Raw genomic sequence first — 23,762 nt, 5'->3', positions numbered from 1 at the left:
TTCCTAACTTCGTCGCACCATCTAGTCTTCTGCCGTCCTCTACTGCGCTTCCCTTCTCTTGGTACCCATTCTGTCACCCTAATGGTTTAACGGTTATCAAATATGCGCATTACATGACCTGCCCAGCGCCATTTCTTTCTCTTAATGTCTGTTAGAATATCGTCTATACCCGTTTGCTCTCTGATCCAAACCGCTCTCTTTCTGTCTCATAAAGTTATGTCTAGCAATGCTCGTTCCATAGCTCGTTGCGCGGTCCTTAACTTCTTCTTAAGCGTCTTTGTCTCCAAGTCTGCGCCGTATGTCAGCACCGGTAAATGCACTGATTGTGCACTTTCCTTTTCAATGATAACGGTAAGATCCCAGTCAGGAGCTCACGATGTATGCCGTATGCGATCCAGCCCATTTTTATTCTTCTGTGAATTTCTTTCTCATGGTCAGGGTTTCCTGTGATTAGTTGACCTAGGTAAACATACTCCTCCACAGACTCAATGAAACAATTAGAATTGTGTTTTTACATCTATCATAATAGGATGAGTGCGAGCTAAAGCTTCATGTATGTATGTATAGAGAGCGAAGAGGAGAAAGGCAGTAAGGTTAACCAGACGCATGTCCGGTATGCTACCCTGCACTGAAGGGGATAAACGGGTAAGAATAGCGAGGACAGACACAATATATGTATTCAATAGTATCTTCGCTTCTGCCAGAGTCGCACATAGGCGTGTCACTCATTCTAATGAGGATCGAGTAAGCCTTTGTAAATAATATCATGTATGTATGTATGTATGTATGTATGTATGTATGTATGTATGTATGTATGTATGTATGTATGTATGTATGTATGTATGTATGTATGTATGTATGTATGTATGTATGTATGTATGTATGTATGTATGTATGTATGTATGTATGTATGTATGTTAACAAAATTAATAACGCTTGTCCCGTTCTTGTGTGTCTATCTTCAGTCCCGTCTTGGAATTGCGCTTACCAGTATTCAGTTAAGTAAGCTCGCGTATAGAGAAAGAGGATAGAAAGTTTAAATGACGGCTGCATGGAGAAATGCTACAATAAAGAGTAAATGTGCAATAGCCTCTTGCACCGTAACTAGAATTCACAGCGAGCAAGGCTGTGCAGGATGAGCTATAGGATATGGTGGGCGCCTGATATATACTTGCTTGTTTATATAAGGTTTTGCGTACTTCTTCAGGCGCGTGAATTTGAGCCAAAAGAGGGCGGCTATGTGAGATCACATTACGCGATTTGTCAACCGAGGCAGACATAACACCGCTAGGCAAAACCGAGAAATTAGGCAGTTGCCCAATAGGTGCCCAACCGCCCTCCTCCCGCCCTCCGCCTCTAATGGGAAAAATGAAACCTCGCTGACAGTAATAAAGTTGTAGCAACGCAGCCGCCATTTTAGGTTTCACTTAGATCTTTTCTTCTTTTTCTTTCTTCTTTCGTCCATTTTATTATACGGCAGGGATTTCAATCTGCATTTGCTCATGTTTAACATTATTCGTACGAAAAGGAGAAAGCTGCTAAAGTATATCATTACGTTTCATTAGGTCGCATTAGCCAAGATCGTATTTTCCTCATGACCTTGTTAACGTCTCACATGAGACACCAACGATGTTGGCCTCTGAGTATGCGAGTGAGCGAAGTTTCTATTTTTTTCTTCATTTTTTTATGTTTTACTTCATTGGGGTAAAACTGTGGCGCAACCAAGCTAGTTGCGAAAGATTCGAAGACACCTCTTGTGATGCAGGGACAGAAAAACGGCCCAGGCCAAAGTGCGGTGCGGTGAGCACCCATCGCTCATGCGCACGCGACAAGCTTGAGCGCACCGACGCCCTTCACGGCGCGCGTGGTTCTCAATGAAATTTTGTTGGAAAAAAAAAATCCTTAAACCTACTCGTGTGTCAACGTGATTTACAGCAAAAAATTTGAAGAGTCAGACTGTAATCGCGCTGAACCCCGCATTTATGACTTATGCACGGGTTTATTCTAGCAAAGCTCGAGAACATGCATGCAGTGTTTGTCGCTACCATATCAGCGCTGGTATATAAGCTAGGATGGTTTAACTTCAGCATAAAGGAGGCTTATCTCCAACCTTCTTTTTCTTTTTCTTCTGATGCCTTCAGCATGAGGATAGAGTTTGGGCGATTGGAGCACGACTGTGAACTGCAGGGCCAAGATTAGAGCGAGAAGCTAGTTATGTTGAAATAGAAGCACGTAACGTTCCATTTTTTTACTCAGTCGTCAGTTGCCAAAATCGGTGTTATAGACCACGTAAAGAAAGCACTAGAGCCATAGTTTGAGAAAACAGCAAAATTGCCATGCCTCTTCCGTTATTGAAGCATACTCCTCTGCTTGAACAGCCAGCGCTCAGCTGCTTGATTACAATTCTATAAAAGGGGCTTAATATGCACTTTCTATAAATAGACACGTTTCATTCTATAGATAGGCACATTTCTCTTTCTTAGCTCGAGCTGGAAATCTCGCTCTTGTCTGTGTTGAATGTGTGCGTTTTCTGTCCTTTCACTAGCCACGAGCGCTTTAATGCCTTGAGCGCTTTCTTTAGATCTCCTACCCCCGTTTTGCACTTATCTGCAGCTGTGAAAAACCGCGTCGGTAGCGCTTAATGAGCTTCTCAACCGCGGCGCTCGCCAGTACGAGACTCTTGGGTTGATTACGGCGGTGGAAGTTTTCTGCTGTGATATTTTGCGAGCATTCGGTCTATTTAGACGGACCCAACCGCTTTCAGCGGGTGCCTGTCTCATACCGGTGGGGCCGGTGGTACGATTCCATTCCTAAAGGCTCACGCCTAGTCAGGCTTCTTTTTAACCACTGAGGCACTGCCATCATCCTCGACATCAACGTTCTGGCGAAAGTTGATCAATAGTTGTAATTTCTGCCCCGCAATAATTGCTTTCCTCGCCATGCTCTGTGACTCATTATGTTTCAGACGTGCGACCCTCCACGGAATTTTCGCTGCCATTAATACGCAATGCAGCGACTTGTTGGCTCCTGAGCTCTAGATGATATTGAGTGTGAGGTCGCGCTATGGATGGGCCCTGCCAGGGCGTCCGCATGCTGATGAAAATGGGGTGCCCAAAAGTCGGCCTGCTTACATTTCGGTGGGCTCTGCATGAAGTCAGGTCGACGAAATTAATCATAATCTTTTTTTTAACTATGCGGCATTTCTCGCAGCCTATCATAGCATTTGTGCGTGGAACTGCAGCAATAAACCTTTCGCGGGACTTTGCAAAGAGAGCAAGCACGTTGGCCTTTCACCGAGTGTTTTGCCCTGGTTTGCTGCTTATGTGTAAGCACTGTGTGCAAAATAAATGCTCATGTGTCGTGACGGAAGAAAACCGAGCATGAGTGTTGAGCCGAACTGGGGAACATCTTTAGTAGCGCCTCTAATGTGGCTGCAACTTAGCACTTCGGCTAATGTTCCAACCTGAAAAGCCCCGGAAAAAAAAAAGTGCACCGCGGCCTCCAGAGAAGTAGCATTTATAAAGACGGTGTATTGTGAGGAATAATCTCCTCCCAGAAGGTGCAGAGTCAGTGCGTCTCAATGACGGCAACAAGAGCGGCGTATACTGTGTCATGAAATACACAGGGTAGTGCCACGTCGTGAAGGCGCTGAACGTATCGCACAGGAAATGGCAGTGTCTCAGCAGTCAGCTTAGTTGCAAGTTGTGTAATTTTCATTATTGCCATTTCTCTTTAACAATCACAGCGTTTTTCCTCTCCAGCAGAGAGGGAGAGATAGAAAGTTTATTGGTAAAAGGTAAATAATTATGCCCCTGAGGTACACTCCTCTAGCCAGTTACTCTGCGCTGGATGAAATAGAAATAGAAAGACAGAGTTTGTTGGCAATTAAGACAGAGTGAAGAAAAGCATATTACGGGCAGGTGTACTGAATTGCAGGAATGCGAACTCTTGCATTGAAAAAAATTAATTAGGACCTACTCAGCCCCGGAAAAGAAAATTCTATCTCATAAAATCAAAACATAAGTTACTCTAACAACGGTTGGGTATTGAGGAGGGCAGCAGCAGCAGCCGACGTTAGTAGATTGTGCACGTATTGAAGGCGAGTACATATAGTCTAGCATGAGCGACTGTTCTTGGCATAAGCAGCTCGACTATTTCCAACTCTAATTTCGAACGTTTATTTTCCGCGAGAATCTTTTTTTTTTTTAGCATTTCGCAAATAAGCAATGCTGAGACATCGTAATCATTTGTGCGCTACTTTCAGCGTTATTTTTATTTTAAAAAACAATACCTTATTGCGGCTGTATTTTACTGAGCATCAATTATATAGCGCCATAAGCAAGCTACCGCCCATATTGAGGTTTCTTACATGTCATTGTTAAAGCAACTTGAGGGAATACGTTGATACCCGCTGCCGTTGCTTAGTGGTTTTTGGCGTTGCGCTGCTAAGCATGAGGTCGCGGGGTCAAATCCACACAGCGGCGGCCGCATTGCGATGGGGGAGAAATGCAATAACGGCCGTGTACCGTGCACTTCGAAGAAACGCAGGTGGTCAAAATCAATCCAGAGTTGCCCACTACGGCGTGCTTCATAATCTTATCGTAGTTTTTACACGTAAAACACAACAAGTTATTTTTTTTAGTACATTGGTACAACAAATAGCCCAAACTGAAAAATTCTGAGACTCGCGAAGCCAAATGAGAAACAAAAATGGCGCACCACTTTTCATCGCTATCAAAAATTGCGAGTTTAAACCAATTTGCAAAGCGCGGATGCGCCACGAAGTCCGCTTGCATGTGCCTGCACCTGCCGATAAACCAGAGCACGTTTGACCACGAAGGCTTATCGATTGCCGTACAATAAGAAGGCGGCTCCACTTATTATCCAAGCGCGCGAGCAATTGTATTTTCATATATTCAGGGCCCTAACAAGCCGGGTGTTGTGTTCAAAGCCTTGTTCACCCGAAGCATATATATATATATATATATATATATATATATATATATATATATATATATATATATATATATATATATATATACACGCACACACACGGGGGGGCAGCCGGCGTGCGAGCAAGCGCTCTCGCCGCGCGTATCGCACAAACGTGCGGCAGCGGCGTTTGCGCAAACGGCGACTGCCGGAGGCTTAACGATCAAACTTATCGCGCTTCGCCAACACGGCCGTGTTTGGTCGATGAAATATTCCGACGCACGGCTGGATACGGGCAAAGCGTGGCGGCCGTCGCACACCGCCCCCGTCCTTGGTCCCTTTACCGGTGACGGGCAGATAATTAAACACACAGAGTAGAACCGCAAACACACGGTCCTCCTAGGGCGCGAAATTTGTGAACTATCATCATCGGGGGAAAAAAGGGGGGGAAGGCCGATAGTGCGGGAATCGCTGCCGGCACTGGACGCGCAGCCAGGAAGCAGCGGCTGCTCATTAGGAATACGGCCATAGAGGGGCTTGTCTCGCGTTCGAGCTGCTTGAATGAGCCGACGAGTGGCCCGACGGCTGGCTATTGATTGTCAATTACGCGGCTGCGTCTGCGCGATGACTGTCTTTGATTTGTGCTTAGTGTGCCCGCCTGTGCGAACCTGTCAAGCTTTATTTTGTGCGTGCGTGCGTGCGTGCGCGAGAGAAAGAGACATGGAGATAGAGAGAAAAATAATATACTGTCGAACAGCGACTCTTCAGTATAGGCAACAGCCGATGAAAGACCCACCCTGATGATTGCCAATATATCGCTCAGCAATGCCAAGCATTTGTCCAGACTGGGACAACACACGCCTCTTGTCTTCTTATAACAGGAAGCCTTCAAAGCCAGCCTAAATGTAACTTCTTCGGCACGTGTTAAGCACAGTAGGACTTTCGTATGACAAAGCCCATGTGAAGCGAAAAGCGGTATTTTTTACACTCGGAATTGGCAAGCGGGGATGAGAAATGCCGAGGCGCAAGGACTTGCTTCAACTTCGCCCCTCTTGTGTGTGCAGATTTGTGCGAGACCATGGTGTGCGGTCGGGGCCGCCAGTGCGAGCTGAACGACGCCGGCGAGGCAAGCTGCGTCTGCCAGAAGTCCTGCAAGAAGAGGCGCAAGCCCGTGTGCGGCTCGGACGGCAACTACTACATCAACCACTGCGAGCTGCACAGGGCCGCCTGTCTCGCGGGAAAGCCAATCGCCATCGACCACCGCGGAAACTGCAATCGTAAGTGGCATCTCGTCCATTCTCTCCGGCTCCGTGCTGTACCGTGCACGCTAACTCACCGGGAAAACTGCATCGTCCATTCACACGGCCTGGCATTCTCAGGTCAGGCAGTTATTGATTACACACGTTTCGTTTGTAGCACCTGGGTAACATATACGGCAAAAAAAAATTATTGCACCACACGGAGTCCACTTTTTTTCGCGTTATTATTTGTGGATCCTACCTATCCACACGTGTGATGCCCAGTAGAGACACAATACGCCAGTTCTTCCACCACCACCAAAGATATGAATGAAAAATTGCATACGTGTTTGCGGTCATGTAAAAGTGGAACTCCCAGCTCATTTTAACCATAGAATGTTCAGATAGTGAAACCTCCACTTTCTGTGAAATCATCTTAGGAGTACAGTTTGACATATTCTTTTTCACTCACGTGTTTGGTGACGCATTTATGCGGATGTAGTTTTTCGCCGGTACATGCATTGCTCTGGCTGTTCAAATGTAGTTTCTTTGACATAATCGGCCATAGATAACACTAATAGCACAGAGATTGGTGGTCCAAATGGAAGAATTCAGTGCCTGTTCTTGAAGGAATTGGGTTAATCTATGAGGCGAGAAAAATATAAAAGTTTAGATGTGTGATCCTAAGCTATATTCTACAACTATATGTGTCGAAAGGTGAACATTGAATATGGTATTGTATTTTATTACAATATTCTGGTAGGATTGGGACTTCGAGAAACATCAAACGAAAATTTATGCGTACAAAGTTAATGAACGCGCCCCAAGCAATACATTGACCAGTGCACAGCAGCAGCGAAAGTGCTATTCGGCTCTGCTCACGCTTTCTGACTGATGGGTTCCATTAAATGCAGTGGGAAACATGAGTTTCCCAGAAAAATTACTGGATGGAGTTCTACAGTAGTTGCAAGTATTGCGATTCAGCCAGCTTGGAAATTATGGGCAGCTCATGGATTTGCCTAAACTTCTTGCTTCTGGTTTCAAACGATGTCTGTGATTTTGCGAACTGAATAATTTCAGAAAAATGTTCAGCGATAAACGTAACAATTTCCAATGGTTATGCATGAGCATGCCAGTGTTTAATATGCAGAAGACTAAGATGATCTTCAATAGCCTGGCAAGAGAACAAGAATTCAGGATCGCCAGTCAGCCTTTAGAGACTGTACAGGAGTCCTGGTTAACCTCCCTGCCTTTCATTTATCGTTTGGTCTCTCTCTACTCCCAGGGGGCCTGATCATGAGAAGAAAACTTACCGAAGAAGGAGAATGGGTTGTAGTGCATGGGGGAGGCATTACCAAATCCTGACTGGAAGCTTACCACTGTCGTTGAAAAAACAAGTGTAGAATCATTGAATTCCACCGGTACTTACACATGAGCAGAAACTTGAAGATTGACAAAGAAGCTCGAGAATAAGTACCACGCAAAGCGCGATCGAACGAAAATTGTTAGGTGTAACGTTAACAGACATGAAGAGAGCATTGTGGATCAGAGAGCAAACGGGAATAGCCGATATTCTAGTTGAGATTAAGAGTAAAAAATGGGGGCTGGGCAGTCCATGCAATGCGTAGAGTGGATAACCCTCCAGAATGGGTGCCAAGGGAAGGGAAGTGCAGTCGAGGGCGGCAGAAAACTATGTGTGATGATAAAGTTATAGAAATTCGCCGGCACAAGTTGAAATCGGCTAGCGCAAGACAGGGGTAATTGAAGATCGCAAGGAGAGACCTTCGTCTGGTAGTGGAAATAAATGTAGGCTGATGATAATGATGCCTGTGTTTAAAAAAAGTATGAATGCTTGGAAATTTAGAACGCTAAAGCGTAATAAATAACGTGGCAAGGAAGTTCGAAGGCACACGCACGTATATTTAACAAATCCGTATACTAACCATCATTCCTTTCCATGGTGAATGAAGGATGGCAGCTCCAGAGTTCCCTTTAGCAATTTAATAGGAAACCTATAGTGGGAAATCTCGGCAGCTATTCGCTTACGGCTCTTCTCCACAACCTATACCATATCGTCGAATGATTAAAATATGGTAACATGAGATGATGAAGAAGAAGAAGTGTATGTGTTTCATCGCTGTCTTTGTGCGGTGCTCTGATTTTTCTGCTTTTTTTTTTTGGACATTTACGGCCACAATTGACGACATTCGACTAACAACACGTCGGGTGAAGGTTCAGCGGGCCGGGCGCCTTAAAGATAAGACGTTTATTTTTACGCCCAAGCCCAGCGCTCGATCGCTGCGCCGCCATGCGCCGCCCGCACGTACCCCTTTTCTAGGTACTTTTTCGCCTAAGTGCCACCGCACGCGCCCCAGATCATTCTAGGTATTATTCTAGGTATTTGGTTTTGCGTCCTTGGCAGTGCCTGGGCGCGCATTCTGCTCGGGCCAGCCCGCATTCGCACAGTTTAGGCGGTGTAGGTAAGTTTTAATTTTAAATACGTAGCATTTGTATGCTTGCCCAACCAGAAGCCCGTCCCTTCGTCCGTCCCGTAATAAGACGACCGCTTTCGAGATAGCGCCCGCTACAGCGAGCGAATTTGCTTTTGCGCTGCCTCCCGCTTCAATGCCAACGAAGCGGCGAAAACACAGCGCTGACGGTGCTCTCAGCGAACGCCTCAGTCTGCCACTTTCACAGATCGCTTTCAAGTTACAAGCGCGCGTCTCTTCAACACTGAGTACAGGGCGAGAACACAGCGCGCGAAGCAGTCGGCACTCTTTGTGGGCATCGCAGACCGCTTTCAAGCTGCGGCCCGCGCGGCAGTGACATAAGAAACCGCGGCCTGAGTACGTTCACGGTTCAATAATGGTTCGACGTGGATAGATAAGGCGCTAAAGAGCGATAACGGCTTATATATAATGGTCGGAACGTCAGCGCACCTGGTGCGTCCACCTGCAGTACTTTGCTCGCGTCATCAATGCTCCTTCCGCCGCCGTCGGCACCAGTTCGTGACGCCACTGCGCTAGCGTTAGTACTGGCCTAATCAAGTTACATAACACTGCTAATGACATCAGGTTGCGTGGAGATGAGCGAGTGGCACAATGCTTACGCATACCTATAGTCTAACTCCCGAAGGAGTTTCTGCATGATTTTATTGCGAAAGCAATACTGCTCGCACTTTCGGCCCATCGGTAGTCGTGGCGCCTCCTTACGCAGCTGCGCGTCACGTGACCGTGTGACGTCACGCCAGACCGAGAGACGGGGCCCCAGCTCGCGGCATCGATGGCGGAAGCGAAGCCTTGCGCGCCGCTGCTGCTGCGCTACCGAGAGAGGGCGCTCGCTGGTGTGACGTCACGCTAGAAGGATAAATGGGGCTACAGCTCGGCTTCTCGCAGTGGTCGGCGCGCTGCCTTGCGCTATGTCGGATAATGTATAGCCATAAGTTTAACAAAGGGCAACCATGTCCACACCATCAGCCGAACCAAGGCGCAGCCAAGGGTATTGCTTTCGCAATCTTCCAGGCTTAACCAAGCTAAGCCTTCAGCCAATTTTTTCTTTTGTTCCTGGATGTCACGCGATAGTTTAATATGCGCCGTGTGTGACGCCTGCGCCTTGCTATTGTTTCGGCTGGAAGAGAGATAGTGATGTCAAGAAGGAGGTTTGATTGTAGCGATGATGTGGCTCATTGTGCGAGAAACCCTCCTTGCCCCACGATTATCCTAGCTTTTGTAGATCGAAGCGCCTCGCACACCACGACCAACTTCTTATCACATCCCTTTATCCCCTTATCGAGGCTGAAAAATTTCGTCCAGTGTTACTTCAGCTTCCGCACACAACTCTTATTTCGAAATAGCCTAGGCGGTGTGTTTTGAAAAACCTATTTTCTCTTAGCGACATCTGGGTGAGCACATTGTGCGCCCAGTCATAACATCTCCCAAGCCTCACAAAGTATCTACGAGGATCTAGGGCGCTCGCCGTGGTACCTCGGGGAAAAAGTACCTAGAAACGTGGTACACGCGAAGGGCGCATGGTGGCGCAGCGGTCGAGCACTGGACTTGAGCGTAAATAGAAACATACTACCCTGCCAGTACGGTGGTCGGAAGCCGAGGACATCGTCACGAGTTTCATGCTCGTCCAAGTGTAGCAAGCCATATGAATGATACTACAGGCCGAAACGAAAAGCCTGGGGGCTTGCAGGCGCCACAAAGCTTCATAAAACTGGCACGTTTGGTTCTCCACAACTCGGAAACAACTTCGGCGACTTCAGGATTAATGGCTGACGGTGAAGCCGAGAGCAAGAACCTTCGTCTAGAGGACAGCAAGTGCGAGGATGCCACATCGAATTATGAGCTAAGTGATGAAGAAGAGATGGGTGAGGATGCGTCATTTACTTTGGTCACGTATACGAAAAAGCGAGCAGACGGCACCCCTGTTATCTTTCGCCCAACAAGCGATAGTACTACTTTCTGGCAGTTGAATCCAAACCGAGTGTCTACCGAAATAGTTCCCGATGAAAAAAAAAAGTGCAGTCTTTCAGGACGACCACAGATGGAAGTTTCAGTGTCAGCGTTGCTTCCTTATATATAGCATCCGCAAAACACTTTCTGTTGCTCTCAAGTGTAGGTGGCCTAGAAGTCAAGCCCTTCATCCCAGAGTCATACAGGCGAAACGTTGGGAACGTAAGACATGTGCCACTGCAGTATACAGACGAGCAACTCCTAGACTTCTTGAACGATGCTGGGGTTATATTGACACACATACAGATAAAGTATTACCGCCAGAAAGATGGTGCAGTGAAGTCGCATCCACTTCACGCAGTAATTCTGACTTTCGGATACGATCGCCTTACTCCAGGAAAAATTTACTTAGGTTTCACCAGTCATCCTGTCGAGGAATATCTAGGAACACCACTTCACTGCTGTAATTGCCAGCGATTTTGGCACATGGCAAAAAGCTGCTGCAGCACACGTCAATGCAAAATGGGCACAGAAGATCATGGCCACACGGAGTGCAAGTCACTCCTTCAGCTTAAATATGCAAACTGTGCTGGGAACCATGCTGTCTTCTACTCAGGCTGCCCACAGAACAAGGCTGCGCCGCAAATGCGCCGACATGAACTTATGAAGACAACCGCGACGTAATGAACCTTTCCTAAAGCTTCAGCTTGCTCATCCAGTGCAAGGTCCCTCACCTCAGCGGGCACATGAACCACCACACATCATTCTCAGCGACCTTACGCGCCTCCTGCAGAAGTAACGCCAGTTAATAGCGGCTATGCCACCGCATCGGTGACGCAAATGCTTTTACCAATGCTTTTCGGAGCCCTTAAGCAATCCTATCAGCTCTGCGGGAAGCAAACAACCTACCAGAAGTGAAAGCCTTGTTGCCTCTGGAAGCACTATTATGTCAACAATCCGGGCCAAACCTGCGGTAAGCAGTATGTGAATAACCGCTACAGAAGTGTCTCCATATTTCAGTGAAATGCCAACAGTGTTCGAATGAAGTGTACTGACTTTCCTAAACTGCTTGTACAATACAACTTTCCGATGCTTTGTATTCAAGAGGCGGGAATCAATGATGATTTTCGTCTCTCGGATTATGTGATATACTAGAGGTCACGTCAAGTTGCTGTTAGCAGAGTGCTCCTGTGCGCCAGAAAGGACTTACCAGCTTATCAAATTAGTCCAGTGATTCAGACATTCTGGAATTCATCGCATGTAAAGTATCCTTTGGTAAGCTCTGAATAACAGTGATAATTATAATCTATATCTACTACCTTCAGACCGTATTTCAGTGGAAGCACTAGTGAACATCTTCAAAATAGCTCCTTCTAATGTATTTCTATGTGGAGAATTCAATGCACACCACATTATTTGGGGCAGTGATAGTTGTGATGCACGTGGTTATGCTATTGAATGCGCCATAGACAACTGCAGCTTGACTGTTCTAAACTAGGGATTGCCAACATTTCTTTGTGGATATACTTATTCAAGCTGCATAGATGTTACCCTGTATTCGCAAGGTCCAGTGAATGGTGCGAGATGGACAACGGATGTGGAAACGCTCGGCAGTGATCATTTTATCATGCTTGTAAATCACTGTAGTATGCACAATGATGTCAGGCGTTACAGCAGACTAACCAACTGGAAAGCTTTTAGGTACCGCTTAACGGATCAAATTATTAAACAGACAACGAACGAAACATTTACTGAATTTTCACAGTATAATGTGAACATGTGCACAAAAAAGGTCTCAATTCCGAAAGATCATGCTGCAGTTGACGGAGAGTATGAACCCCTACGAGCCATCAGACGCCGATCCGAAAGAGCGTACCGAAGGAGCGGAAGTGTAGAAGCATACAGAAACGCTCAGAAAATACACAATGTAATGCGCACACGCATCGAACATTTAGGTTAATGGCGCTGGCGCGATTTCTGCGGCACGCTGTCTCCTCACGTGCCTGTCCACGAATTTTTCTAGTAATTCGTTTTTTAAGCGGACCTGTAACGCAGAGCTTCCCATTTCATGCTCTCGCTGTTGCTCGGGGCATGTGTGAGATAATAGCTGCAGATGAATTTTGCGAGCTTACTTCCAGACCTGCTTTTTCATCACAATATGCAGAATTTGATAATTCAGTAGTGTTAGCTAAGCAGAAAATTACTGCTTGCTATTGGGCACAACATCCTCAATTAGATCATGCCTTCGCACTAAGCGAGCTTGAGTGTGCAATTGCATCATGTCGCCAAAAGTCTGCTGCTGGGCCGGACGGCATTACGTACAATATGCTAAGAAACCTCGAGCCGACAGGTACAAATGCTCTCTTAGACATCTATAATAACTTATGGATAGAAGAAACTCTACCTGACACTTGGAAAGTCGCTCTAATAATCCTTTTTTTTTAAATTATGGGGTTTTACGTGCCAAAACCAGTTTCTGATTATGAGGCACGCCGTATAGTGGAGGACTCCGGAAATTTCGACCACCTGGGGTTCTTTAACGTGCACCTAAATCTAAGTACACGGGTGTTTTCGCACTTCGCCTACATCAAAATGCGGCCGCAGTGGCTCGAATAATCCTAATTTTAAAACCGGGTAAGACACCCTTGTGCCTTGAATCCTTCCGCCCAGTTAGTTTGACAAGTTGTCTATGCAAAGTAATGAAGAAAATGATTGACGCGCGACTTCGATGGTGGTGTAATGAAACAGATGTGTTGTCCAACTACTCAGCAGGTTTTAGAAAACAGATGCACACTGGATGCAACATTAGATATATACAATATACGAGCGTGCAAGTGGAAACATGGCTATAGCAGTATTCGTAGACATCAAGAGGGCATTTGACACGGTTAGCCACGTTCATGTTCTGCTAAGTATGTTGGAACTCGGAATGTCTGGCAGGTCCTTGCGATGGATTTCTGAATTTTTATCAGGTCACAAAATATTTGTTCAGACGAGTGAAGGAAACAGTGCTGAACATGTTGTCAAACACGGAGTCCCACAGGGAAGTAACTCAGCTCTTTCCTTTTTAACTGCGTCATGGCTGATTTAGCAAGAAGACTACCATCACAGTCAAGATTCTCACTGTATGCAGACGATGTCTGCATTTGGACATCTGGGACTAATGTTCAATTACTTCAGATGGCAATGCAAGACGGCATAAATATCATTAACCAATTTTTTTATAGAGAAAGTGAGCGAGAGAGAGAGAGAGGAATGGTTCTATCACGCGCAAAGACGGCGTATTGCCCTTCGCTCCGGTGCGCTTAAAAAATTTCGCTCTTAATCTGGAAGGACAACCTCTAACGATTGTCACACAGCATCGATTTCTTGGAATAATATTTGATAGGCAGCTATCCTGGGCACCCCACATAAAAAAACCTCGAAAACCAGGTCTATGTGACGGTGACTGTACTTCGCAGACTTGTAGGCACATCATGGGGCGGATCAATATCATCGCTGCTGGCTGCTTACAATGCCTTAATACGACAAAAAATTGCGTATTCCGCACCCATCTTACACGGACTTTCCCACACGTCCGAAGAGCGACTTCAAAGACTTTTAGCTATAGAGGACTACGCATATGTCTAGGAGTTCCGCGAGCGACTTCTAGCTGTCTTGTCATATAGCTAAGGCCTGCCAATCACTGCTTCCAGTTATACGAACTACAGAAACATGCCGTCATTATTTTCGTCCTCAAACACAGCATAAAAGTTACCAATTGGCTCTAGACATAATGAAACGAGATAGAAGCTATGTTCATAAAGAAATTTAAGAAAATCTCCATATATTGCCAAGAAATGAATTTTGGAACTCAGACATCGAAATCATCCATGGCTGCTTACACTTCCCAAAATCGATTTGTCAGTAGATGCGATATTCAGAAAAAGAGACATGTTCATTCAAGCTGCTCAACAAGTAGCACTTTACCAGATATGTATGCAATATTCAGGGTACAGACACGGCTATACAGATGGCTCCAGTGCAGCAACCTCTTCAACTTCAGCATTCATTCTACCACACCTCATAAACACGAATCATTTATATTTTCTTGTGCGACTTCGTCCACAATGGCTGAACTATTCGCAATGCTATGTGCGATAAAATTTATGACTTCAATAGGAGATGCGCAAAAATGGGTAATTTTCAGCGATTCACAGGCGGCACTAACATCACCCTGCAGCGCAAAAGGAAAAACAGTCAGTAATAGTATAATATACGAAACACTTGAAGACCTCACAAAGGCAAGCCAAGAGAAGCCCGAAATAGCATTCCAGTGGATACCAGGACATCGCAATGTACCTGGCAACACAGTAGCCGATGAAGCAGCACAACAAGCACAACGCAAAGATGATGTGGTTCCACTCACAATATGAAAGAATGAATTACTCTGCATTATGAGTGCAAGGTCTTAAAATGTGTAGAAAAACGTGGTTTGACCAAAATTTTAAGAGTTCTGATTTGTATCATATCGACCCGTTTATTTAATTCAAATTTCCATTGTCATTAGACAGAAATATGCAAACCCTTATTCATCGATTAAGGCTAGGCACTGTCTACACAAAACATTTCTTACATAGAATTGACCATGCGGAAACCCGCGAATGTGATTGTGGACAGTGGCGTAGCAACGAGGGGGGCCAGGGGGCCGTGGGCCCCGGGTGCAAGGGGCCAGGGGGAGGGAGGGGGGTGTCATATACGTCTGGAGACACCCCTCTTTCCGCCGGCTACACTCCGGGGGGGGGGGGGGGGGAGGAGTGACAGAAGACCTATGGGCCCCGGGTGCCCGACGACCTAGCTACGCCACTGATTGTGGATTTGTAGATGGAGATGTACATCAGCTCCGTCTAGATTGCCCACATCACGGCACACCATGATGCCACCTTAAGTCAACTCTAAGGACGTTAGACCGCGGACTTTTCAGTTTAAAGAGACTTTTGGGCCCTTGGCCAACAACGCCCTTGCAGAAGAGCGCTTTAAAGCATTAAAAACTTTTCTCGAAGACAGCGGGATGGTTGACCGTTATTAAAGCTTTTAATGTTCATCTTATTTCAATGTTGCAGTATATATATATATATATATATATATATATATATATATATGTGTGTGTGTGTGTGTGTGTGTGTGTGTGTGTGTGTGTGGATTATGTTATGTTGACCGTTCTGTCCTGACTATATGTGATAATGCATTTACGGGATGTATGCACCACCCACTGACTGGAGGCTGTACTGTTAGGTGCCAGTATTATTTGCATTTACACAATGTATGCACCGCACGCTGACTAGAGACTGTATTATTAGGTGACTGTATTACCACCTGTATTATTTGTATTTTTGAGACTTTCTTGTACCGTGCTGTGTAGTAATTCAACATGTATATCATGTGTACCACGTATTTTTAACGTCATACTATTACTGTGAAAACGTTACTTGACAAGTTCTGGTGCTTGTATGAGAAGGTTGTTCGACATGTAATCTTGAACCCTGTATGTTGTAGGCTAGACCCATTCAATTGACTCTTGAATGGGTCTAACCTATAAAACGTTCGTAGATCGTGGTAGATCGATTGAAACGTTCGTAGATCGTTTATGGAAACACACACACACACACACATGCAGACACACACACACAACACGGACAGGGGGCGAAACGCGAAAATGCCCCGTCCATTGGGGGCGCGTTAAAGATCCCCAGGTGGTCAAAGTGAATCCGGAGTCGAACACTACGGCGTGCCTAATAATCAAATCGTGGTTTTGGCGCGCAAAACCCGAGAATTCAAATCCAACACGGAGAGCGAGTAAACAGCGCGTTCAGAGCAGCATTTTCAACCCACGGCGTAAAGCGCGCGCATCGGGGCACCCTTCACGCGCGGAGCGGCCAGCGCCAGCTGTCCGCCGACAGGCGCGTTCTTTCTTGTTCCACGTTTCTTCTGCTTCTTGGCAGGTGGCGCCAGCATCCAAGGTAAAGTTGCAGGCGTCTGATAAATAATCAGACGGCAGATTGGGGGTTTCCTTTGTGCTTACTGGCACTAATGTTACGAGATATTTTTTTTCTTTCTGTAGTTTTCTGATAATTGATAATACATTTATAATTATTTGCATGATTTCTTTCTTTTGACACAAACGTTAAGCGTGGCCTTCCTTAAATATATTAATGTTGAGGGCCCATGGCTGTTCCCGTCGCTTGTTGGAAAACGTTCAACAATATTTACAGCTATATTCAATAGGACACTTAAATGAAGTATACAAGGCGTGTCTGTAAGATTCTGCCTTGTCGAGAAAAAAACAGTACAAAGGCTCAATTGTTCAAAAGCGTCCTGGAGCTTTGCTTGACGCCACGAACAGAAGTAAATTTGATTTGGAAAGATAACTGATCACGATGGCGAAATCGCAATGAAACCAACGCTGTTTAAATTTCGTGCTTGAGCTTATTTACCCGGGCTGGAATGGGAATGACTTCTCCTGTTCTCTGTTATTTATCTTCCGTCTTTCTACCATCGTTTTAACACTCTCTTCCCACAACCTCGCGCAGAGTAGCAAAACGAAAACTATCATCCGGTGAACTTTCATCTTTTTTTTTTTTTTTGTAAATGTAAACATTTTTTCACAATTTTCAATAAAAGTGCATGCGCAATAACGTTTCCTGGTGGTTTGGCTCTTAAACTATAATTAGTTGCAAATGAGCGTCTTTCGTGTCCACGTCTCCTTTTTCCGCAACGTTTCTGCGCTCCCCTTTGCATAAATCATGTCAAACCAGCTAGCCCAACAGTTTACTATTCTGTCTCTTCTTCATTTTTTTTTCTTCCTTTCCATCTTGATCCGGCCCTAAGTATTTAATAGAGCTCTTATGGAGGCTCGGAAAAAAAGAGTAATAACTATATCTAAAATAATAATATCTATTAATAACAGGGGCGCTATAACGTAAAACTATTCCAAAATCTTCTATTCCAATTCTGCAATAAGCCCTCTGCGATTGGTCCAAAACTTTATTGGACCACCCCCACTTCGCCTGTCTGTCACGCGACGTCATGAAAACCGCGATAGCTCCCCACCTGATATGATGTGTACACACTGATTATGCATGATTTGACCAAACAAGAAAAATAGTTATTTCTGATTCGACGCCTCTTCGCCATTAGCCCTCGGCTATAGGTCAAAAGTTTTCGGGCTGCACCCACTTCATCTGTCTCACTCGGCGTCACAAAACCGCAAGAACTCACCGCGTCAAAGTGACGTCTACACGTTAAAAATGCATTAATGTGCCGAATAAAACTGAATTTACTTCTGAATAGCCGCAGGCTGCCCCGTTCCAAAAGGAATAAAAGATGTCTGCCGCCGATCGCTCAGGCACTGGCTACTCGCACCTGCCGGAGATCATGGGTTTACTTGCGTATAATAAAGCTTTTTGCGCGGCCGTGTAATGTTTTCGAGCGCTTTAGGCATGTCTACGACTTTGTTCTGCGAACTCTTCTTTGCTGAGGGTCCAATTTAGCGTCATTCTTAAGCTTCCGCTGCATGCCGCCGCGATGTTCTACCAGCCACCGCAAGCTAAGTAAAGGAAAGCGGACCAATCGCAGACGCAGGCACCACTGTCTTTATCCATGAGAGCGGCTTGTTGGGCTAGTTGGTACATAGTTATACTAGGAGAATGCCAGCAAACTTGATAGTAGAAAAAATCGAGAGGCAGAAATAGACAAAGAGACAGGTTCTTTCTCGATTTTTTCTACTCTCAAGTTTGCTGGCATTCTCCTCTTTATCCAGTTATCTATCTTCAGTGCACTGGCTCGGCCCCATTGAATCCTTCTCCACTTGAGTGTGCTCCTCGCCTCCTGTGAGCCAATTAGATAAGACAAGCCGCTCACTGCAGGCAATGTAATTCGTTTTTCAAGCGAACAAAAGTAACCTCCTATGAAGAGGAGAACGTTTGATTGGTCTGTTCAGACAACGCTGCGGGTGACAGCCCGATGCTTGCGTCGGCGGTTACACAAATTTGATGTCAGGAGATTGGAATAAAAACATATTGGAATAGTTTTACGTTATAGTGCCCCAGGTCTGAAAATAACAATATAGATGCACTCTCCGGAATAGATTATGCTTAGCAGCGCTCAACTAGAATATCATCTATCTGCTTACACACACACACACACACACACACACACACACACACACACACACACACACACACACACACACACACACACACACACACACACACACACACACACACACACACACACACACACACACACACACACACACACACACACACACACACACACACACACACACACACACACACACACACACACACACACACACACACACACACACACACACACACACACACACACACACACACACACACACACACACACACACACACACACACACACACACACACACACACACACACACACACACACACACACACACACACACGTATAGCTGCCGTTTATGACATGAGAATGCCTGCTCCGTATTCTCTGCGACCCATCTTTATTCGCGCGAAGATTTACTTTTCACGATCTGTGCGTGTGTACAGATGTCTTTGAACAGGAACCATCAATTAGAATGCGTGCTCCCCCATTTTATTTGAAAGTTATACCTCTGTCACACGGCACGTGTAATGTCATTCACAGTAAATGACATTCACGCCGAAGGTCATTGCGTCTTGCGTTCCCTGTCTAGACTGGTATGCAAGATGGCATTCGCAATTGATGGCGAGGTTTATCGGCACCTTGCGCCCGCGGGCACTCGACAATCGACATGTATACTTTCAGCTTGCGCTTCGCCCTGCGCAAAACGGCGAGGTGGTCTTCCCACACTTTCAGCAGCGCGCGCCTCTCGTCGCCGGTCCAGTGCGCTTTCCGCTTCCCATTCTCCGCAGACGAAGCTGCAGAAGTGGCTTCGGTGGTTGGTTGCAGAAATGAAAAAAAAACAAAAAACATACGAGCGTTTGTAAGCATGGCCGACAAGAGGTGCTAGCGTCCAGTTGAGACTGGGGACAAGAATATAGTTGCACAAACTACTTCAACTATCATGTTGTAGATCATAAAATTATTAAAAATGTCATGAAAGCAATTATGACGCCCTCTACTATGATGACATTTTTTTTTTAACTTATCGATTTTGTCATTTTTCGCCAAGCCCCTGTCGTCGAGATTGCACAAGTCGCGCTTGCATGAGTTCGGAAAACGAATTCAATAGGCGAATCCCATTAGCTGTAAATGTCATTCACTATGACCGAGTAGAAGCAACAAAAATGACATTAAGACGTAATCTCATTCGCTGCGAATCACATTACACGTGCCGTGTGACAGGGGTATTAGACTCCTACAGTCGGTAATAACGCGTTTCTTAAACAGGGGTTGAGCACGAGAGTTCTACGGAGAAGACCAACTCTACCCAGCAGGGCCCGGAGAGCAAGATGGACAGGACTGAGGTGCCTTCTTCGTGGACGAATATGCCATCACACGAGACAAAGGTGGCCACAACCACGGAGTCCGAGGATTCAACGCAGCAGGACTGTACCCAACAGGAGTACGACTTCATGAAAGAGAATCTACTGCTCTACAACAACGCCAAGATGACAGATAACAAGAAGACAGGTGAGGGGGCCCACTGAGCCCGCAGTACGCGATTTCATTTTACGTATATACAATCCTTTCATCAATGTGTGAAAATGGAGCGCGAGAACAGGATTAGGACGAAAACAGGAAAGAACGAAATAACTGATAACACATGATATTTATGTGTGTCCTCTGCTGTGTATTATGTAATATTATGTAGCAAACTGCACTGAGTAAATGAGAAACCTGAGGTGGTGGTTACAGCATGTCAACGCCTTCTGCAACTAAAAAAACAATGCATCACGTTGCGGAACGGATCTTAGCCAATTAATTGAATGCCCAGAACAACTGTAAGAGAACATCGCAGACTTGAAATGTTGCTTTCTCATTGTCGAGCGCGAACGCAGCAAAAGCACAATGCGTATAGCCTCTTATTCCGAATAAACAAAGTTGCAGCGTTTTGGACTTCCGACGGTTTGCGCAAATATCGAAAGAGCGGCTGTCTCTGTTCACGCGGCCTCACTTCCGTGTTACGCCTCGCTCAGGCAACGAGTACCTGGTGAGCATCATGTTCTCGCACTACGACCACAACCACAACGGGCTGCTGGAGGCCGAGGAGCTGTGGAAGGCCGGCGAGGAAGACCGGCTCGGCCAACTGTCCACCGTGTGCATACTGGCCGACATGCTGCTCTTCGACGACGCCAACCACGATGGCCGGCTCAACATCAACGAGTTCTATCTTGCCTTTAGTAAGTTATACAGTAAGTGCGCCCCAGCTCGCTCATTCCCTCTCCGCTTGCCGCGCTCGCTGGCATGCGCCTGTGCTGCGCACGGGCATGCTGCGCAACAGAGCCTCTTTTACGGTGACGCCACTTCTCTCTCCCCCCCTTCGCTAAGCTTTAGATGCTCCGACGAAACGCCGCCTTCAATTTTGGCGATTTTCTGTAGCGGGCTACTTACCGCCGTCGTCCAGGGAGATCCTGTCCAGTCCACGCGTTTAGCGTGACCCCCAGGCGAGTGAACGAAAGGACGATCAATGAGGATGAAATGGCGTTGCCGTGAGAACCGTTGACAGTAGCCTAGATCAAAACATTCGCATAGTGGCAGCCCGAACACGACTCACTGTAGGGATAGTTGGTCATTCGTTGTTTCCGTCAGTACGCACTCCGCTGTCACCTATAGCAGCCGTTCACGATGAATCCACCGCGGGCACTTTGGGGTGACCCGTGCTTACGCCCCTCTGCAGCAGTCTTTCTTTTGGCCAGGGGAAAAATATAATTTTCTTTTTTTTTTCACCTGGAACGTTTGTCATTAACAATATTATTCCATAATGGCGCTGCGATAACACACGTACAGCGAGCGACAGTGGATATCTTTTTCCGGGGCATGTGGAGGAAGGGAGGGGGGCATTTGGAAGGGGGAAGTGGGCTGGGCAGATCTACATTCTTACGCAGAATTTTGCTTACTTTTATTTATCGGGGCCGAGGGTCGGGGCACTAATGCCCGGTGTGCCACCCCCTGGCTACGCCACTGGTGTGAGGACGCGGTAAAATAAAAAAACGTTCTGTGCTCCTTACAATCCCCTGCGTCTGTACCATGAATTCACACTAACTTAGCCAGCGTCCCACTTTGCTGAAGTGAGCTATCTGCATATATACAAACCTTCACAGTAAGAGCAAATTGAAAAATGTATTTTCGCTGAAGCTGCTTCAAGTATGACGACTGAATTCGGCCATCAATTTAGTTACTCGCTAAGTTAAATCTGTGGCTCTAAATAGGTAAGGAAGTTCCCAAAGTTCAGTCACGCAAATGTTCAATGTATAATAGCGATTACGGTAAGTTATTGTGTGTATGCAAATCAATTTTATGTTGAGCTTCAGCCTTGACTGGCAGGAGTAATTTGCAAAGAAAGCTTGGCGTATTTCCTTTCAAAATTCAGTGATCCACTGCGTTTCCTTTTTTCTTGGCTATAAAAGTTATATTTTGCAGAAATATTCTATCCCTAAATGAACCTTTCAGTACAAACGTACAGATGGAAGCGCACCTCAGTGAAGTGCCCTTAAATCCGTCTAGGTAATGAGTTACATACCCAGACAATCGTTAAAACACCTCCATGCATTAACATAATAAATTGCTGTAATGTTGCGAAATTGTGGCAATTACATTCATTAAATTGCTTCTAAATAGGTAAAACTAAAACAGTAGTAGCTAAAACTGAATAACTAAACATATTGACCAAACGTGAGACTGCTGGCATGTTACGTAAGAACGCAAATTGCATGAAATGAATGCATCAAGCACTTCTCTACAGTGGTTAAAAAAGAATTAAGCTCCAAAATGGGCACCAAATAAATCCTAAACTAAGGTAAGCGTAAGATTGATCGTCAGACTGGCTTTTCATGGCGCTGCCTTTCAAACTCGACTTTTATTCCAACAGTCAGGATGCTGAGGGCAGTGGTCAAAAGTCGCTACACGGGCTTGACTAGGACCACGACGCTTTCGTGCCCATATCTTTATTCTTCAGAACGAGCAATGCATTTGCTCGTAGTGCACGCAATATCGCCTTTGAGGAAGCGCTTATCGATGTTTGTGTCGCTGCGTTTGCTTTCAGTTTCGTTTTCGCTTTTCTTTGCCAGGCGTCTCAGTTGTGTCGCTGGATAAGTCTCTCGAGGTAAACCACGTGACTGCTCGTGTTGGCGACAACGTCGAGATCAAGTGTGACGTCACCGGGACTCCTCCGCCTCCAATCGTATGGCGTCGCAACAACATGGACCTGTCCTCGCTAAGCGAAGACGAGATCAAGGCAAGATCGTTTATGCTTTCATGCTGTCGCAGACCAAACTTCAGGTTGCGTGCTCGCTGCGTTCTAATTGAGCACGTGACCGATTGATCCTGCGCAGTCTTAAAAAATATTTACCTCCTTTGGGGCGTATCTTGTCCCACAACAATAATCGCCATCTGTCTTGCCCGCATTTCCTTTCTTGGAAGCTGCGAGCCCGGTACTTTCAAGTCACGAACGGCATGCGCGTTATCAGCGTGACATATCATTCTCGATAGGTAAGTAGCGACCGCAACGTTTTCAAGAAAGAAAAGGCAAGCAAGGCAGATGCCGATTACCAGTGTGGAACAAGTATGCACACCGAAGTGTGTATATTTGCAACTGTTTTAAGAGTATTTGTCTAAAGTGCCGGCAGTTGAACCAGAAACTACGCTCTGAACAGCAAGCCGTTGTGCCACTGTGCAAGCACACACAGTACAAATGCAGTAAAAATAGGTTTTAGCTACTTATATAAAGAGATCCAACGTAATTATTGCAATATACTTTAAGCGAAGCTTTCTCCAAAGATTTCAATGAAGTGCCACACAAAGGGACACACGATGCGTGCAATTTCCGCGTGCAAAGAAACCTTCGCTTTAGAAATAATCTAGCCTAGGAGTGTTAATTATAATCTATGCAGACTCAACAACACGACCAGGAAAACTGCACAATTTTTGCTTCACTGCGGAGTACAGACTTTCGAAGCCGCAC

At 45.8% G+C, this 23,762-nt stretch overlaps 1 protein-coding gene across 2 annotated transcripts in view; it reads left to right on the top strand.

Annotated features, from left to right (window-relative positions):
* Positions 1-23,762, top strand: part of LOC142578616 (follistatin-related protein 5-like) — a 513,022-nt gene that overhangs the window by 430,329 nt on the left and 58,931 nt on the right. Inside the window, exons 4-7 of one of the 2 annotated variants that reach the window (XM_075688041.1) lie at positions 5,997-6,209; positions 20,030-20,272; positions 20,779-20,982; positions 22,870-23,036. In XM_075688041.1, coding sequence (XP_075544156.1) covers positions 5,997-6,209; positions 20,030-20,272; positions 20,779-20,982; positions 22,870-23,036 — 827 coding nt within the window. Of the gene's footprint in view, positions 1-5,996; positions 6,210-20,029; positions 20,273-20,778; positions 20,995-22,869; positions 23,037-23,762 lie in introns of both variants that reach the window. The other variant, XM_075688035.1, reaches the window with a different exon arrangement.

This window comes from Dermacentor variabilis, chromosome 1, assembly GCF_050947875.1.
Source record: "Dermacentor variabilis isolate Ectoservices chromosome 1, ASM5094787v1, whole genome shotgun sequence".
NCBI classification, from domain to species: Eukaryota; Metazoa; Arthropoda; class Arachnida; order Ixodida; family Ixodidae; genus Dermacentor; species Dermacentor variabilis.
The sequence above is the reverse complement of the archived record's forward strand: the minus strand, read 5'-3'. Positions and strand labels throughout refer to the sequence as shown.